The 20,296-nt window shown below is 46.3% G+C and overlaps 1 protein-coding gene across 8 annotated transcripts in view; it reads left to right on the top strand.

Moving 5' to 3' along the window:
- Positions 1–20,296, top strand: part of LOC109894602 (probable palmitoyltransferase ZDHHC14) — an 84,544-nt gene that overhangs the window by 62,030 nt on the left and 2,218 nt on the right. For all 8 annotated transcript variants that reach the window (XM_031829071.1, XM_020488208.2, XM_020488207.2 and 5 more), the window contains exons 5-9: positions 3,433–3,570; positions 4,763–4,811; positions 7,068–7,170; positions 10,512–10,621; positions 15,285–15,387. In XM_031829071.1, the coding sequence (XP_031684931.1) occupies positions 3,433–3,570; positions 4,763–4,811; positions 7,068–7,170; positions 10,512–10,621; positions 15,285–15,387 (503 nt within the window). The remainder of the gene's footprint in view (positions 1–3,432; positions 3,571–4,762; positions 4,812–7,067; positions 7,171–10,511; positions 10,622–15,284; positions 15,388–20,296) is intronic.

A 20,296-nucleotide genomic window follows, 5' to 3' on the forward strand; every position in this document is an offset into this window, starting at 1 on the left:
CTTCTGAAACTTGTCAGTCTATTTTTGTTCTGAGAAATGAAGGCTATTCCATGCGAGAAATTGCCAAGAAACTGAAGATATTGTACTACGCTGTGTACTAATCCCTTCACAGAACAGGGCAAACTGGCCCTAACCAGAAAAGAAAGAGGAGTGGAAGGCCCAGGTGCACAACTGAGCAAGAGGACACGTACATTTAGAGTGTCTAGTTTGAGAAACAGTCCTCAACTGGCAGCTTAATTAAATAGTACCCGCAGAACACCAATGTCAACAGTGAAGAGGTGACTTCGGGATGCTGGCCTTTTAGGCAGAGTTCATCTGTCCAGTGTCTGTGTTCTTTTGCCCATCTTAATCTTTTCTTTTTATTGGCCAGTCTGAGAGATGGCTTTTTTTTGCAACTGCCTAGAAGGCCAGCATCCCGAAGTCGCCTCTTCACTGTTGACGTTGATACTGGTGTTTTGCGGGTACTATTTAATGAAGCTGTTGACGTTGTGGGAAAGGTTATTTTCCTGGTACCACTCCATCGCCACGCAGTCATGGGTGAACAGGGAGTACTGGATGGGGCTGAGCACGCACCCTTGAGGGGCACCTGTGTTGAAGATCAGTGTAGCGGAGGTGGAGTTGCCTACCTTCACTACAAGGGGGACGGCCCGTCAGCAAGTCCAGGACCCAGTTGTACAGGGCAGGGTTCAGATCCAGGGCCCTGAGCCTAGTGTTGAGCTTAGAGGGCATTATGGTGTTGAAGGCTGAGCTGTAGTCAATGAATAGCATTCTTGCATACACTACCGGTCAAAAGTTTTAGAACACCTATTCATTCAAGTGTTTTTCTTTATTTTTACTATTTTCTACATTGTAGAATAATAGTGAAGACATCAAAACTATGAAATCACATAGTAACCAAAAAAGTGTTAAACAAATCAAAATATATTGAGAGATTCATCAAATAGCCACCCTTTGCCTTGATGACAGCTTTGCACACTCTTGGCATCCTCTCAACCAGCTTCACCTGGTGGACATTTTGGGATAGACTGGGATAGGGAGATTGAATATGACTGTAAACACTACAGCCAGCTGGTCTGCACATGCTCTGAGGACGTGGCTAGGGATGCTGTGTGGGCCAGCTACCTTGCAAGGTTTAACACACTTAAATGTCTTTCTGACGTCAGTCATGGAGAACCGGAGCTAATTACAATAATGATTGATTGGATTTCCTTACCACGGGAACGTCCTGTTTATGTTTCTGCTTATAGGAAGGGATGAACAGAATAGAGGCGTGATCTGATTTGCCGAAGGGACGGCGGGGTGGGCCTTGTAGTCCCAGAAGGGGGAGTAGCAATGGTCAAGAGTCCTCGATGAACATGTAGCGTAGGCAATGTGTTGATAAAACTTTGGTCGTTTTTCCCTCAGATTTGCGTTAATAAAGTCGCCAGCTAGATTAAATGCAGCCTCGGGATATGCAGTTTCCAGTTTGGACAAAATCCAGTGTGGTTTCTTTAGAGCCGTCGTGGTGTCTGCTTGAGGGGGAATATACTCGACCGTGACAATGACCGAAGAGTATTTTCTCGGGAGGTAATGCATTCCAAATCGGGAGAGCAAAAGGACTTGAGTTCTTGTTCTTACCACAATCACACAATGAGTTGTTAATCATGAAACGTGGGAGGAGGGTAACATACACCTTTGTTGCTCGTGGTTTCAGCAAGGTGCCTTCGGTTGCCTAGGTAACACACCTCCCTGCAACAGCACATGTAGTCAGGAGCAGAGAAGAGCTGAGGAGAGGAACATTTGCAAGTTTTTTTTTTGCTGTTCAAACGATTACAGTGGCGAAAAATAACCATCATCCAAAATTCCAGAACGGTGACAGCCCTGCTCATCACATTCTCTGTTTACTCTTCTCTTCCTTAAGCTCCTCTCCCAGCATGCACATTCCTGATTATCTTTACATAGCTCGTAGCATTGAGATTTAAATGGCAAATATCCAAAAGCTGTGTATTTAGATAGTGTTCCAAATATAGATTGTTTACACAAAATGTCTAAGCTAAGCGTAGAAATGCACCTTTTATTCTATTGTATTCGTGTATGCCCAGGCATATTTTGGAGGCACGTTGCCAGAACTGAATCCTGACAGTGGTTCTCTGTGACTGGATTCTGGCTTTGTGAGATTAATAACACACACACACACACGGACGTGCGTACAAACACACACAAACCGCGTCATCACCAGACTTTGTCTTTTATTTCTATTGAAAGAGTGGTGTTTGAAGCAATCTGCCTGGTAACAGTACTGAGTGGTGTTTGAAGCAATCTGCCTGGTAACAGTACTGAGTGGTGTTTGAAGCAATCTGCCTGGTAACAGTACTGAGTGGTGTCTGAAGCAATCTGCCTGGTAACAGTACTGAGTGGTGTTTGAAGCAATCTGCCTGGTAACAGTACTGAGTGGTGTCTGAAGCAATCTGCCTGGTAACAGTACTGAGTGGTGTTTGAAGCAATCTGCCTGGTAACAGTACTGAGTGGTGTTTGAAGCAATCTGCCTGGTAACAGTACTGAGTGGTGTCTGAAGCAATCTGCCTGGTAACAGTACTGAGTGGTGTTTGAAGCAATCTACATGGTAACAGTAATGAGTGGTGTCTGAAGCAATCTGCCTGGTAACAGTACTGGCACACTGGACTCTACTATAATGGTCCTTTGCCTCCTGTCAGCTTCAAGTCCTCACACAGTCAGACAAGTCTCTAATGGAGGTCTCTCAGGATGTTATTATCCATGTGCCCACAGTACCACTCATTCACAGACCCACTTAACTCTGCAGCAGATTTGGGCTGTGGATACACAGCCTCCCTCCTCTCTGTGTAATAGCTCCTGTTTGAAATGGCAGCAGCAGTCTGAAACAGTAGCTAATCATGCCAGGGCTCAAAGGGAAGGCTCACTCCCTGTAATTTGGATGTAATGTGGGATGTGGATAATTTCCATTATAATCACAGTTCACATTCTGCCAGGGAGGATTAGGTAGGAGTGTGGTAAAGGTGCCAAGAAGGCCCACTGGTGTGTGTGCACCCCAGGGACAGGCACTTTAACTGTAAATAGCAACATTTAATTTGCCATCAAGGTGGAAATGGTGAACTGTATGTGGGTTACATACTGTGGGTATGTGGTGCTTTGAATATACTGCTGTTGTTCAGAGTCATACCTCTACCTACCTTTTGTACCTGGCTGTAGCCAGCTTCCTCTCGCTGGCAGGTAGGCAGTGTCTCAAAGCTCTAGTACACTTAATATAAATATTCCATCTACACCTTATTCTCTCTATCTGTCTCTGTGTCTCCTTCTCTGTCATTCGCTCTCTCTGCACCCTCCCCCTTTCTCGCTGTGTATCTCTCTCCCAAGCATCATTGCACTTGCTTAATGTGTCTTTAATGTGAGTTTCTCTCTTCTCTTTCTCCGCAGAGCGTTTTGACCACCACTGTCCCTGGGTGGGGAACTGTGTTGGGAAGAGGAACTACCGTTTCTTCTACATGTTCATCCTCTCCCTCTCCTTCCTCACAATCTTCATCTTCGCCTTTGTCATCACACATGTCATCTTACGTAAGTAATTGACAAAGATTGTACACACACACACACACACACACACGTCTTCCTCCTGGTTCTGGTTGTGTCAGAGCAGTGAGCCAGCAGGCTGTAAGTGGGCGGGCGTTGTGAAGCACAGCAGTATTCTGGCTCCTTACCATCCCCCCCAGAGTGAGCAGATAGTAGAGTCTGTGTGTGGGTGTGGGTGAGGGCGAGGGAGAGTGGGTGAGGATGACGGCTGAGAAAACAACTGGAGAAAAGAATGGAAGTCACAAATGAACCAACAGAGAATTCTCTATTCAGTTGATCCTTCTTTTGTATCCTTCTCTTGATTTTGACTGTTGGGCAGAATAGAAATGCTAGTCTCCTTCTGAAGAGAAGTCTGCTCTGTTTACAAAGTGTTATATTGACTCTGCCCACGTCACTATAACAAGGTTACCAAGCCCCTGTCCTGTACAGCCCATATAATTATAGTAGTCCTCTCAGAGTAGCTGTGGAGGGCACCTAGCTAGAAACACCTGCCACTGTTATGGATGAGACGAGCAGCACAGAGATCAATATGTCTCTGGTGACCGAATTAGGCTAGATGGCCGTATTTGATTGTGCTCCTTCTCCTCCCCTCTCTATCCTGTATCCCAGATGGCAGTTAAAATGGAATGGCAATTAAAGTGGGTGCGCTCGGTCTTGCTCAGCCTGAGCATAAACTTGCTGACTGAATTTTTAAAAAGCTATAAGTGTTTATGGCGTATTATAACCAATCCGGCCTGCATCATTATGTGTACACACAGCACAGGGAGCGCTGTACGCCACTTTATACTCTGAAGGCTTATCACTATCAGTATCTTGTGTGCCAGTACAGACGGGTTGTCTTCTGCTGCTCTCATAATCCAAGCCTATTAGTCAAAACGTTTCACTGTAGACTAATGATATTGTCTCTTTTTGAGAGGGGCTCTCACTCCCTAACATAGTGTCAGATATATTGTAGGTGCCATGGTATTTTGACCTTCTAACTGGTGTTGTTATATGTTGTCAGCTTTGAGAGGGTATTGTGCTCTATCCCCTAGTAGCCTACAGTACATCGGGCTTCGCTCCATTCAAAGCCAAGCTCTGCGGCTGACCTTTCACCTTACTCAGTCTAAAGTTTTGATTGAGGAGGTTTTAGATTCTTTAGAATGTTTAACCGTTATTAAACTCTCATCTCTCACTGCAGGATCCCATCGACAAGGGTTCCTCAACGCACTCAAAGACACTCCTGCTAGATATCCTTTCTCACAATGGTGTTGTGTATGTTTTCTCTCTCCTCTTCTGCCTTCTCCTGCCAGTCCCTGCCGCTTCCATGCTGTGATCTGTCCTGTTCTTCAGCTTTGCTGTGCATGACTGCTGTCCCAACTGGTGCCTCTGTGGCTCCCTTCCTCTCATCTAAATTGTCTCGATCTCACTGTACAGTATCTCTCTCCCTCTCCATCCTCCCTCCCTCCATCTCTGTGTTGTGTTACAAACAGCAGGATTTGTCTTGTGTCTTCCGAGAGGTTAACAGCCGCCTGGGGTGGAGAGGATGACCCTGTGGCTGACCCTGTGGCCACTACTGTTCAAAATACTACTAGAAGCTAGCTGCTAGCCAACCCATAGTCTCTGCACAACTGCAGAGGAACAGTAGTTTTGCTTTGATTTTAGGGCCAGGCATTTCTTTCTTCCCAGATCAAATAGTTATTACAATATATGTCTTTTTATTTATTGGAATGCTTTTCAGTTTTAAGCCAAACAAAAATGCTAATCCTCAAAATGAACTGTTCTATGATTTCCCTGTGTACTAGTGTCACTTCTCTGTGCCTCTCACCTCTCAGACAACTGTAGACTGTATTCTCCATTTCAGTGGCCCGGCCCTCAGGTAATCTATAATCTGCCAGCCGGGCTGCTTGATGTGTGAGTATGTCTCTCTGTCTGTCGGGCTTCATTTGTCTGTAGGCATGCTGCTGCTCTCTCCTCTCTCAGGGAGATAAGCAGCACGTCAGGCCCTCTGGTGAGGAACCGTGTGGCAGGCTCAGCTGATAACACAGCAACCCAATGTTGTACAGCAGCACAGTGCTTTAAAAAGGCATGCAGGGGATGAGGCCTGACAACATCTATCTCACCAGTCTCCTGTATGTGAACGATGACATCCTTTGCTTGTCCTTGAGAGAGGAGCGGGCAGAAAGTCATCATGGAGGAGATGGTAGTTGGATTAACTCTAACCTACCCGTGTGTGTTCTCTTTTCTTTTAGTGTATGTATGGGTGGCAGGTAGCCTAGTGGTTAGACCGTTGGTCCAGTAACCGAAAGGTTGTGGATCAAATCCCTGTACTGGCAAGGTAAAAATCTGTTGTTCTGCCCCTGAACAAGGCAGTTAACCCACTGTTCCTAGGCCGTCATTGTAAATAGGAATTAGTTCTTAACTGACTTGCCTAGTTAAATAAAGGTTAAATAAAATAAATGTATACATGTGGCTGTGTGTGTATGCAAGGCTGGCACAGGAGTCAGGACATAATGACAGTAGTAGTAGCAGCCCAGGGGAAGCACTTTTACATAACTCCTCTCACTGGGATAAGGGTTTGGCAGTATACTGTATTTTACAATATACTGGTATTGATGCATGTACATGGCTCATCGCGCTCTAGCGACTCCTTGTGGCGGGCCGGGCGCCTATAGGCTGCCCATGTCGTCAGTTGAACAGTGTTTCCTCCAACACTTTGGTGCGGCTGGCTTCTGGGTTAAGCGGGCGGGTGTTAAGAAGCGCGGTTTGGAGGATGCGTGGCTTGAACTTCGACTCCTGAGTTGCAGTGATAAGACAAGATCGAAAAAGGGGGTAAAAAATAATAATAATAAGCCCTGGAAATGATCAAATACCATCATACCGCTCTAACTCTGATCTGCTGCTACTCCTGGTTCTGCTGGTTCTGATCCTGATTCTGCTGGTTCGGAGTATTCTGCTGCTCCTGGTTCTGATCCTGGTTCTGCTGCTCCTGATTCTGCTGGTTCTGATCCTGATTCTGCTGCTCCTGGTTCTGCTGCTCCTAGTGCTGCTCCTGATCTTTGAGACCACTGTTCCACTGTACTACCATGCTGTTTCCAGTCAAGTGAACAGAGGGCCAGGCAGGCTAGCTTGAGTAAGGACACGCATTGGCAGCAGGTCAATACTGCCCTTTCCTTTCCTCAACTCTGTGTTTGTATGTATGTGAGGGAAAGAGAGCAGATGTGTGTCTCTGTCTGTGAGTAAGAGAGGGTACCTGGTGTGAAATAGCTTTTCAATCGGTGATATCACTCGCTCTGCGACCTTGAAGTATTTTTTTCCCCCTTGCATTAGTGATAGGTAACAATGTTTCGTGGGAGGCAGTTGTTGTGTTCAGAGGGTCCCTAGTTTGAGCCCAGGTTTGGGCAAGGAGAGGGAGTGAAGCAGACCTGTTTCAGGAGCATGCACCTGTTACACTGTCCTATGCTACAGCTCAGTATGTGTCAGGTTTTCCTTAACCCTTTGGTCACTGTGCTGGAGGTGGTGGTGTGTTTCTTCTCTGTCTGGTCCATAGTGGGGCTGTCTGGATTCCACACGTACCTGATCAGCTCCAACCAGACCACAAATGAAGATGTGAGTACATGGACACACACACTCACTCTCTCTGCTTCACAAGTTAAGAGGATTGGTAAGTGTTTAACTGGATTTCTCTTAAATTGCTGAAGTTCTCATGTGTAAAACATCAGTACCTGCAGGGTTCATCCATACCCCCAGCCATCTCCTGTCTCCTACCAGATTACACAGACACTACTAAACCCCCAGCCATCTCCTGTCTCCTACCAGATTACACAGACACTACTAAACCCCCAGCCATCTCCTGTCTCCTACCAGATTACACAGACACTACTAAACCCCCAGCCATCTCCTGTCTCCTACCAGATTACACAGACACTACTAAACCCCCAGCCATCTCCTGTCTCCTACCAGATTACACAGACACTACTACATCCCCAGCCATCTCCTGTCTCCTACCTGATTACACAGACACTACTAAACCCCCAGCCATCTCCTGTCTCCTACCAGATTACACCGACACTACTACACCCCCAGCCATCTCCTGTCTCCTACCTGATTAGACAGACACTACTAAAGCCCAAGCCATCTCCTGTCTCCTACCAGATTACAGACACTACTACACCCCCAGCCATCTCCTGTCTCCTACCTGATTAGACAGACACTACTAAAGCCCAAGCCATCTCCTGTCTCCTACCAGATTACAGACACTACTACACCCCCAGCCATCTCCTGTCTCCTACCTGATTACAGACACTACTAAACCCCCTCCTCCTGTTTCCTACCTGATTAGACACTACTAAACCCCCCCTCCTTCTCCTGTCTCCTACCAGATTACAGACACTACTAAACCCCCTTCTCCTGTCTCCTACCTGATTACAGACACTACTAAACCCCCTCCTCCTGTTTCCTACCTGATTAGACACTACTAAACCCCCCCTCCTTCTCCTGTCTCCTACCAGATTACAGACACTACTAAACCCCCTTCTCCTGTCTCCTACCTGATTACAGACACTACTAAACCCCCTCCTTCTCCTACCAGATTACACAGACACTACTAAAACCCCTCATTCTCCTGTCTCCTACCAGATTACAGACACTACTAAACCCCCTCCTTCTCCTACCAGATTACACAGACACTACTAAACCCCCTTCTCCTGTATCCTACCAGATTACAGACACTACTAAACCCCCTTCTCATGTCTCCTACCAGATTAAACACACTACTAAACCCCCTTCTCCTGTCTCCTACCAGATTAAACACACTACTAAACCCCCTCCTTCTCCTGTCTCCTACCTGATTAGACACTACTAAACCCCCTCCTTCTCCTACCAGATTACACAGACACTACTAAACCCCCTTCTCCTGTATCCTACCAGATTAGACACTACTAAACCCCCTCCTCCTGTCTCCTACCTGATTACAGACACTACTAAACCCCCTCCTCCTGTCTCCTACCTGATTACAGACACTACTAAACCCCATCCTTCTCCTGCCTCCTACCTGATTACACAGCCACTACTAACCCCCTCCATCTCCTGTCTCCTACCTGATTAGACAGACACTACTAAACCCACTCCTTCTCCTGTCTCCTACCAGATTAGACACTACTAAACCCCCTCCTTCTCCCGTCTCCTACCTGATTTCAGACACTACTAAACCCCCTCGTGTCTTCTACCTGATTAGACAGACGCTACTAAACCCCCTCCTTCTCCTGTCTCCTACCAGATTAAACAGACACTACTAAACCCCTTCTCCTGTCTCCTACCTGATTAGACACTACTAAACCCCCTCCTTCTCCTGTCTCCTACCTGATTAGACACACTCCTAAAACCCCTCATTCTCCTGTCTCTTACCAGATTACACAGACACTACTAAACCCCCTCCTTCTCCTACCAGATTACACAGACACTACTAAACCCCTCCTTCTCCTGTCTCCTACCTGATTACACAGACACTACTAAACCCCCTCCTTCTCCTGTATCCTACCAGATTACACAGACACGACTAAACCCCCAGCCCTTTCCTGTCTCCTACCTGATTACACACACTACTAAACCCCCTCATCCTGTCTCCTATCTGATTACAGACACTATTAAACCCCCTCCTTCTCCTGTCTCCTACCTGATTAGACACACTCCTAAAACCCCTCATTCTCCTGTCTCTTACCAGATTACACAGACACTACTAAACCCCCTCCTTCTCCTACCAGATTACACAGACACTACTAAACCCCTCCTTCTCCTGTCTCCTACCTGATTACACAGACACTACTAAACCCCCTCCTTCTCCTGTCTCCTACCTGATTACACACACTACTAAACCCCCTCCTTCTCCTGTCTCCTACCTGATTAGACACACTACTAAACCCCCTCCTTCTCCTACCTGATTACACAGACACTACTAAACCCCCTCCTTCTCCTGTCTCCTACCTGATTACACAGACACTACTAAACCCCCTCCTGTCTCCTACCTGATTACACAGACACTACTAAACCCCCTCCATCTCCTGTATCCTACCAGATTAAACAGACACTACTAAACCCCCTCCTTCTCCTGTCTCCTACCTGATTAGACACACTACTAAACCCCCTCCTTCTCCTGTCTCCTACCTGATTACACAGACACTACTAAACCCCTCCTTCTCCTGTCTCCTACCTGATTACACAGACACTACTAAACCCCCTCCTTCTCTTGTCTCCTACCTGATTACACAGACACTACTAAACCCCCTCCTTCTCCTGTCTCCTACCTGATTACACACACTACTAAACCCCCTCCTCCTGTCTCCTACCAGATTACACAGACACTACTAAACCCCCTCCTAAACCCCCTCCTTTTCCACCAGATTACACAGACACTACTAAACCCCTTCTAATCCTGTCTCCTACCTGATTAAACAGACACTACTAAACCCCTTCCTTCTCCTGTCTCCTACCTGATTAGACACTACTAAACCCCCAGCCCTTTCCTGTCTCCTACCAGGTTACACAGACCCTACTAAACCCCCTTCTCCTGTTTCCTACCAGATTACACAGACACTACTAACCCCTCCTTCTCCTGTCTCCTACCTGATTAGACACTACTAAACCTCTCCTTCTCCTGTCTCCTACCTGATTACAGACACTACTAAACCCCCAGCCTTCTCCTGTCTCCTACCAGATTACACAGACACTACTAAACCCAGGCATCAGTTTGTTTTTTCCTCTGGTGGATGGTTGAGTTTGGGGGAAGACAACCAGATCAGAGTTTGCCTCATCGCTCACCACTGTAGAGCTGCCTGGGACATTATAGACACACGCATACAGGAGGAACCGAAAGTTCCGGTCAAAAGTCTTTCAATACAACTACGTTTTTAACCCCTGGTTTATTGCTCTGATTGTGGCTTTTTCTGTTTCAGATCAAAGGGTCGTGGTCGTCTAAAAGAGGGAAAGACAATTATAACCCTTACAGCCACGGAAACATATTCACCAACTGCTGTGCAGCACTGTGTGGACCCCTGCCACCCAGGTAAGGACAGTCCTGTGTTTGCGTGCGGATCTGACACTATCTGGCTCTGTATATTTGGATTTACCCAGAATGTAACATATGGCACACTATCATCCTCTGTCTTAGAGAAATCTCAAATCCAATAGTTCTTCTCATTCTAGGAGAGATCAGTTTTTCCTGTCACTGTAATTTCCTACATTGTCAGAAAGCTAAAATAAGTCTGTCATACAGAGCTCATCTTGATCTCGCTAGAGAGCTGCTGCTGTTAAATCATCTGCCTGCAGCTATTCCTCATTCAGACCTCTGATAGTACAATGGATTCCAGCACCTCCCAGTGAGATCAAACTATGCACATAGAAGTGCTAGATGTAGTAGTCATTGTATCTATAGACTCATAGCCATTGATTGCTTATTAGCTTGTGTTATCTAACACTTCCTTCTCTACAGAATTTGCATTCAGACACATCATCAATATAACCCTTTCATTTGGATTGCCTCACTGTGTATAACTCATAGTTGAAACCCCATTATTTATTTCACCTTTATTTAAATAGGCCATAGAGGCAAAATAATTACAATTTAGCATTAACACTGGAGTGACATATGTGCAGATGATGATGTGCAGGTAGAGATACTGGGATGCAAAAAATGAAATGGGGATGAACAGTGAAATATACCTGCTGGAGCTACGGGTGGGTGTTGCTATGGTGACCAGTGAGCTAAGATAACGCGAGGCTTTACCTAGCAAAGACTTATAGATAGTGGATTTGGCGACGAATATGTAGCTAGGGCCAGCCAACGAGAGCGTACAGGTCGCAGTGGTGAGTAATATATGGGGCGTTGGTGACAAAATGGATGGCACTGTGATAGACTACATCCAATTTGCTAAGTGGAGTGTTGGAGGCTATTTTGTAAATGACATCGCCGAAGTCAAGGAGCGTAGGATAGTCAGTTTTACGAGGGTATGTTTGGCAGCATGAGTGAAGGAGGCTTTGTGAAATAGAATGCCGATTCTAGATTTCATTTTGGATTGGAGATACTTAATGTGACTCTGGAAGGAGAGTTTACAGTCTAACCAGACACCTAGGTATTTGTAGCTGTCCACATATTCTAAGTCGGAACTGTCCAGAGTAGTGATGCTAGGCGGGCGGGCAGCAATCGGTTAAAGAGCATGCATTTAGTTTTACTAGCATTTCAGAGCAGTTGGAGGCCACAGAAGGAGTGTTGTATGGCATTGAAGCTCGTTTAGAGGTTTGTTAACACAGTGTCCAAAGAAGAGCCAGAGGTATACAGAATGGTGTCGTCTGCGTAGAGGTGGATCAGGGAATCACCAGCAGCAAGAGCGTCATCATTGATGTATACAGAGAAGAGTCTGCCAGCAAATTGAACCCTGTGGCACCCCCATAGAGACTGCCAGGGGTCCTGTCAACAGGCCCTCTGATTTGACACACTGAACTCTATCTGATAAGTAGTTGGAGAACCAGGCGAGGCAGTCATTTGAGAAACCAAGGCTGTTGAGTCTGCCGATAAGAATGCAGTGATTGACAGAGTCGAAAGCCTTGGCCAGGTCGATGAAAACGGCTGCACAGTACTGTTTTTTTAGCGTGGCTGAGGTGCACCCATGACCAGTTCGGAAACCAGATTGCATAATGGAGGAGGTACGGTGGGATTCCAGATGGTCTGTGATCTGTTTGTTAACTTGGCTTTCAAAGACTTTAGAGAGGCAGGGCAGGATGGATATAGGTCTGTAACAGTTTGGGTCTAGAGTGTCTCCCCTTTTGAAGAGGGGGATGACCGCGGCAGCATTCCAATCTTTAGGGTTCTCAGAGGATACAAAAGAGAGGTTGAACAGGCTAGTAATAGGGGATAAGAAAGAGAGGGTCCAGATTGTCTAGCCCAGCTGATTTGTAGGGATCCAGATTTTGCACCTCTTACAAAACATCAGCTATCTGGATTTGGGTGAAGGAGAAGCGGGGGAGGGCTTGGGCAAGTTGCTGCGGGGGGTGCAGGGCTGTTGGCGGGGGGTGCAGGGCTGTTGGCGGGGGGTGCAGGGCTGTTGGCCCGGGTATGGCTAGCCAGGTGGAAAGCATGGCCGGCCGTAGAAAAATGCTTATAGAAATTCTTGATTATCTTAGATTTATCGGTGGTGAGTGTTTCCTAGCCTCAGAGCAGTGGGCAGCTGGGAAGAGGTGCTCTTATTCTCCATGGACTTTACGGTGCCCCAAAACTTTTTAGAATTAGTGCTTCAGGATGCAAATTTCTGTTTGAAAAAGCTAGCCTTAGCTTTTCTAACTGACTGTGAATATTGGTCCCTGACTTCCCTGAAAAGTTGCATATCACGGGGGCATTTTGATCCTAATGCAGTATGCCACAGGATGTTTTTGTGCTGGTCAAGGGCAGTCAAGTCTGGAGGTAACCAAGGGCTATATCTGTTCTTACTTCTAATTTTTTTGAATGGGGCATGCTTATTTATGGTGAGGAAAGCACTTTTAAAGAACAACCAGGCATCCTCTACTGACGGGATGAGGTCAATATCCTTCCAGGATACCCGGGCCAGGTCGATTAGTAAGGCCTGCTTGCTGAAGTATTTTAAGGAGCGTTTGACAGTGATGAGGGGTGGTCGTTTGACCGCGGGCCCATTCCGGATGAAGGCAATGAGGCAGTGATCACAGAGATCCTGGTTGAAGATAGCAGAGGTGTGTTTGGAGGGCAAGTTGGTCAGGATGATATCTATGAGGGTGCCCATGTTTACGGATTTCGGGTTGTACCTGGTAGGTTCCTTGATAATTTGTGTGAGATTGATGGCATCTAGCTTAGATTGTAGGACGGCCGGGGTGCTAAGCATATCACCTAACAGTACGAACTCTGAAGATAGATGCGGGGCAATCAATTCACATATGGTGTCCAGGGCACAGCTGAGGGGGGTCTATAACAAGCGCAACAGTGAGAGTCTTATTTCTGGAAAGGTGGATTTTTAGAAGTAGAAGCTCAAACTGTTTGGGAACAGACCTGGATAGTATGAGAGAACTCTGCAGGTTATCTCTGCAGTAGATTTCAACTCCGCCCCCTTTGGCAGTTCTATCTTGACGGAAAATGTTGTATTTAGGGATGGAAATGTCTACATTTTTGGTGGCATTCCTAAGCCAGGATTCAGACACGGCTAGGAAATCAGGGTTAGCGGAGTGTGCTAAAGCAGTGAATAAAACAAATTTAGGGAGGAGGCTTCTGATGTTAACATGCATGAAACCAAGGCTTTTACGGTTCCAGGACTGTTATGACCTATGGCCTCCTGTCTCTCTCCCAACACCCTACGTGCCTCCCCTCACGTTCTATACACACTCTCTGTGGTGAAAGCTCTGGTTCTTCACACTCACTCAGCCTAGATAGCCTCTATCTTCTCTTATCTTTACAGCCCAGGTTTCCCTCACTGACGAGACAACTGGAGACGCAGCACCTCTTCTGTGGTTTAACTCTAAGCTCAGTGCCAAATAGCATCTATTCCCTATGTACTGTAGTGCACTACTTTTGACCAGGGCTCGTAGGGCTCTATAGTGAATAGGGTGCCATTTGGGACATGTAGAAAGGCATGCTACAGTGCAACAGTAGCATGTTATTAACAGTGAGGTAAAACACACGTAGAGGGCCAGGGGGAACCGGTGAATAAACAAAAATTAAAAATGCTTTTAGCTCTGGGCCTTTCAGTGTGTTTGGCTGCACTCTGTGTAACGGTCCCAACCCAGCCTCCACTGCCCACATCATTACTCACTGGTAATAACTCTACTGGGTAGCAAGGGACAGTACTCACTGGGCAGGTGGTGGGCAAGAAGGGAGGGGGCAGGTGTGTGTGTGTACATTCTATATGTCTTCAGTTTTCACAAGTCCACCTCCGCCTGCCTGTCTGGTGAATTCCTGTAAGAGACTAGCTAGCTCTGAGTCAACAGGCTCTCTGTTACTGATTACCCTGTGCACGCACACATTCCATTAGAGCTGACCTGTGTCACTGTTTCATATCAACACACATCCCCTCCATGGTGGTGAATGGATGTTGGTTAGCCCATGACTTAGTCTGTCTATGCACTTACACATACTCGCACACCCCCTTTATACAGACACACATGCATCCTTAGACCACATACAAGCTCTCACACACACAAAAAAAAAGACACACACTATAATTCAATCATGTTGCTTAACCTCAGCAGGTTCCTGTCTACTCAGCCATGTGTCAGCCCAGCAATGGTAATGATAGAACAGCGATAATGATTCACTCCACTGATCGTTGTATGACCTCATTGACTGAATACTAAGAGGAGAGCCTGCATACGGAATGAAACATTAAATACAACGCACCTTTAGTGGGTTTCTCTGTGTGCTTCTTCTGGTGGGTTTCTCTGTGTGCTTTATTCTTTCACAGTATTAACTCTGTCATCTCATTTCATCTGCATTCTGTATCCTCTTAACATCGATTTACATTGTGTAAGGATATCTGCCAACGATTGAAATTAGAGTATTCAAAGAAAGTAAAGCATTTCATTCACAAATGCAAAATAAATGTACAGTGTACTTGCCTCAAAGTACGGTATTGAAATAGACTTGGGATTTGCCTTATTCACTTGTCAAGGAAGGGATCTAAAATATTATATCATTGAATGGTTTTCTCAGATATTTCTCTTTCTCTCCTCAGTCTCATCGACAGAAGAGGCTTTGTCCAATCAGACACGCCACAGCCCACCCCGCCAACCAATGGCATCACCATGTATGGATCCACCCAATCACAGAGCCACATGGTGAGCCATTCTCCACTCTGTGTCTTTTCCAAACCTACTTATGGCCATCAGTGCAAACCAAACCACACCCTTGCCATCTTAATATGGCTTACCATATATCACCTGGCCTCTTGAAGATTAGTTAGCTATAGGTTTCTTATAAAAGGTCAAGCATGGTGAACAGTGATATCATTGATTCAGCCATTCCGGGCCTTGAATGGAGGGTGGCCGCACAGTGACCCATCATTGGCTGACTCAACCTGGAAAACGAATGGCAGCTGTTGCTGTGCCAGGCCCTGATTGCGTGGCAGTGCCAGCTTCTTCAGCTCTCATAGTAGCCTGATTGTCCAGCTGTTGTCTTATATCCTGCTTGTTTTTTTATCTGTAAACAATGGCTCTACTGTCCGCCTTGCCATCTAGATAGATAAACTATCCCAATCAATCTCCCGGGAATTATGATGACCAGCGGCATCATGGTGTATTATTGCAATCATCAGCATTGGTAATTGGTTTAGAGTTGGACCAGGGCCCTGTTTCCACGCGATGGGGGTCAAGGGCAGAGTAGGGTTAGAGCGTCCCTCCCTCCCTCAGGGTGATGAATAAATACCGCTGCTCCCCTCATACCACGCTAGCAAGCCAACTGACAAGGCTGTTGATCTCACCTCTCTCCCTCTTTCCCTCCAGCTCCTCTCAATCCAAATCTAGAAAGCCAAATCTATTTAGCAAATCTCATTTCCATATCTGGTCAACAGATTGGAACAAATCAACTGCTGGGATTCCAAATAGTGGATTGTTTCTGTTAATATTCACACAGATTTTTCCCATGATGCTCAGTGATCTGGCATTATGGCTGGGAAATAGGTCAGTGCGTGTGTGCGAGCGACAGGCAATGTCATTATGGACAGTGCTCGTGCTGTGTGACTCCTTGGCTCCCCCCCTCATCACACTCTCCCCCTCTCTGACATCTCTGAGATCCCTAGGGAGGGACATGTGTTGTGCTCATGTACAGTGCACACTCTCTACCCCTCTGCTTCCCACAAGCTTATCATGCAGACTGACTGGACAATCTAACTCTTGTGCTGGGAGGTTTTGGCATGGCAAAAACAGATAGATGGCAAGAAAGGGATGACAGACAATAACAGACATAGGGAGAGGAAATGAGAATAAATGGTGTTTTAGAGCGAAAGGTCCTACAGTACCCAGGTAGAGTGAGTCTGACTTAACAAGGCACTGTCAGCAGACAGTGTAATTGGTGTTGGCGTGTTTCAGAACAAAGGGAGAGGAACTGTAAATGTCAACCTCACCCCACCAGTCCTGCAGGGAATGAAAGAAAGAGTACGGCTTTGGTGGCCCTTAGTGAACAAGCCGTTGTTTCCCTTCTCCTACATTCTAATGAACGGTCACTACTTGTTATACTCCTCTGAACTTGAATCCAATAGGCTGTTAGAATAATCCAGTGTCCTGGATGGCAGCCTGGTCTTATTGAGTGGGTCATGGCCATCTGGAACAGTTGTGCTGGCTGGGAGACGGGTTTGGCATTCCATCGCTTTATCACATGTAGAGTCTGTTAGGACCAGTTGTTATTGTTAGGAGTAACATACTACATTTATTACTTTTCACAGGGAACCATTTGAAATGTCGCCACTAACGAAACCTATATTTAGTCACCAACTCAAGAGAATGTGGCATGTGTTTGACTTAACAAGAGAAAGAATTTCCATTGAAATATAGCACCGTTGAATCATAGCTGGTCATCATGTAAATACGGAAAGACTGAAAAACAGCTTCTGTCTCTGGGCCTGCTGACGTGTGATTTTTTAAATTCATTAGACAAATGACTAATAGAATGCTTCTCACCTATGTCAAACTAATAATCTAGCTTGAACAACCCTAGAATGAACCAATGTTTAGACAGCTGTCATCATTTGAATGTGCAGCAGATCATCATGTAGTCAGCCAGGCAGGCAGGCAGATCATCATGCAGTCACAGCCAGGCAGGCAGGCAGATCATCATGCAGTCACAGCCAGGCAGGCAGGCAGATCATCATGCAGTCACAGCCAGGCAGGCAGGCAGATCATCATGCAGTCACAGCCAGGCAGGCAGGCAGATCATCATGCAGTCACAGCCAGGCAGGCAGGCAGATCATCATGCAGTCACAGCCAGGCAGGCAGGCAGATCATCATGCAGTCACAGCCAGGCAGGCAGGCAGATCATCATGCAGTCACAGCCAGGCAGGCAGATCATCATGCAGTCACAGCCAGGCAGGCAGATCATCATGCAGTCACAGTCAGGCAGGCAGGCAGATCATTATGCAGTCAGCCAGGCAGGAAGGCAGATCATTATGCAGTCACAGTCAGGCAGATAATTATGCAGTCAGCCAGGCAGGCAGGCAGATCATTATGCAGTCAGCCAGGCAGGAAGGCAGATCATTATGCAGTCAGCCAGGCAGGCAGATCATTATGCAGTCAGCCAGGCAGGCAGATCATTATGCAGATCGTCATGCAGTCAGTGAGCCAGCCAGGCAGGCAGATTGTCATGTAGTCAGCCAGGCAGGCAGACAGATCGTCAGCCAGGCAGGCATGCAGATCATCATGCAGTCAGTCAGTCAGCCAGGCAGGCAGATCAAGAGCAGACATGGTTTTCTTCAGGCTAGGCTAGACCAGGTTTGGTTAGTTGTATTCCTTCTCTCCCTAGCTCTGTGCCAGCTGCCTTCCTGTAGTTTGCTGGGCTGATGGCCGGTTTATGACCAGGGCTAAACTTATCAGAACTCAACTTCACTACCTCACAGGCTCCTAGCACAGAGCAGCACGCCAACATGGGTAATGACAGCCAGTACTTTGGAAAATATCTGTCTTTTCTCCCCCTGGGCAGAACAGGGGGCAGCAGTCCCAGACCCAACCAGCAACTCACCCTCCCCAGCCTCTAAAGGAATTACAGCCAAGGAGATAGTCAAAGCTCATTAGTAAATAATGCCTATTTCTCCAAAGGACAGTATGGAGCTAAAACATTTGAAAAGCATTTATAAAGTAACCTAAGGAGTGCAACTTTGCCAAAGCTGGCCCTTATTATTAGATTTGGAGATGTGATGGGATTGTGGAGCGCACCTGTCAAAGAGAAGCTTTCGATCTTGACTAGCTGACATTGGGGCTAAACTAATCATGATGAAAGACCTATAGGCTGTCTCATTGTTGTCGGTGATCAAGCCTGCCAATGTTGTGTTGGCAAACGTAATGATGGTGTTGGAGTCTTGCCTGGCCACGCAGTCGTGGGTGAACAGGGAGTACAGGAGGGGACTAAGCACGCACCCCTGAGGGCCCCCGTGTTGACGATTAGTGTGCCAGATTTTGCATAATACAAAAGGTTAAATAAATTATTTAACCTTTATTTAACCATGTAGGCTAGTTGAGAACAAGTTCTCATTTGCAACTGCGACCTGGCCAAGATAAAGCATAGCAATTGGACACATACAACAACAGAGTTACACATGGAATAAACAAAACATACAGTCAATAATACAGTAGAACAAAAGAAAACAAAAAGTCTATATACAGTGAGTGCAAATAAGGTCAAATAAGGGAGTTAAGGCAATAAAAAGGCCATGGTGGCGAAGTAATTACAATATAGCAATTAAACACTGGAATGGTAGATGTGCAGAAGATGAATGTGCAAGTAGAGATACTGGGGTGCAAAGGAGCAAGATAAATACAGTATGGGGATGAGGTAGGTAGATGGATGGGCTGTTTACAGATGGACTATGTACAGGTGCAGTGATCTGTGAGCTGCTCTGACAGCTGGTGCTTAAAGCTAGTGAGGGAGATATGAGTCTCTAGCTTCAGAGATTTATGCAGTTCGTTCCAGTCATTGGCAGCAGAGAACTGTAAGGAAAGATGACCAAAGGAGGAATTGGCTTTGGTGGTGACCAGTGAGATATACCTGCTGGAGTGCATGCTACGAGTGGGTGCTGCTATGGTGACCAGTGAGCTGAGATAAGGCGGGGCTTTACCTAGCAGAGACTTGTAGATAACCTGTAGCCAGTGGGTTTGGCGACGAGTATGAAGCGAGGGCCAACTAACGAGAGCGTACAGGTCGCAATGGTGGGTAGTGTATGGGGCTTTTGTGACACAACGGATGGCACTGTGATAGACTACATCCAGTTTGTTGAGTGGAGTGTTGGAGGCTATTTTATAAATGGCATCACCGAAGTCAAGGATCGTCAGTTTTACGAGGGTATGTTTGGCAGCATGAGTGAAGGATGCTTTGTTGCGATATAGAAAGCAGATTCTAGATTTAATTTTGGATTGGAGATGCTTAATGTGAGTCTGGAAGGAGAGTTTACAGTCTAACCAGACACCTAGGTATTTGTAGTTGTAGTCAGAACCGTCCAGAGTAGTGATGCTGGACGGGCGAGCAGGTGCGGGCAGTGATCGGTTGAATAGCATGCATTTTGTTTTACTTGCATTTAAGAGCAGTTGGAGGCCACGGAAGGAGAGTTGTATGGCATTGAAGCTCATCTGGAGGTTAGTTAACACAGTGTCCAAAGAGGAAAACAAAACGATCCATGACCAGATTCAGATTTTTAATGATTTTTTAAGAGTTTGGGATTATGATGATTCCATGTTTATTAGTGTTTTATTTTTTTATACAGAATGGTGTCGTCTGTGTAGAGGTGTATCAGAGAATCAACAGCAACAAGAGCAACATCATTGATGTATACAGAGAAGAGAGTTGGCCCGAGGATTGATGAGACGTGTTTTGTTGCCTTCCCTTACAACCTGGGGGGCGGCCCGTCAGGAAGTCCCGGATCCAGTTGCAGAGGGAGTCCTTAGCTTATTATTAAATAGGCTAGACAAGGACTCATTTAGTTCAAAGGCTAAAACAGTGCACTGCTGGCTCATTCCCAGTCCATTTAGATGTTTGATTTACATGGAC

The sequence above is a fragment of the Oncorhynchus kisutch genome, linkage group LG7 (assembly GCF_002021735.2).
Source record: "Oncorhynchus kisutch isolate 150728-3 linkage group LG7, Okis_V2, whole genome shotgun sequence".
Classification (NCBI taxonomy): Eukaryota; Metazoa; Chordata; class Actinopteri; order Salmoniformes; family Salmonidae; genus Oncorhynchus; species Oncorhynchus kisutch.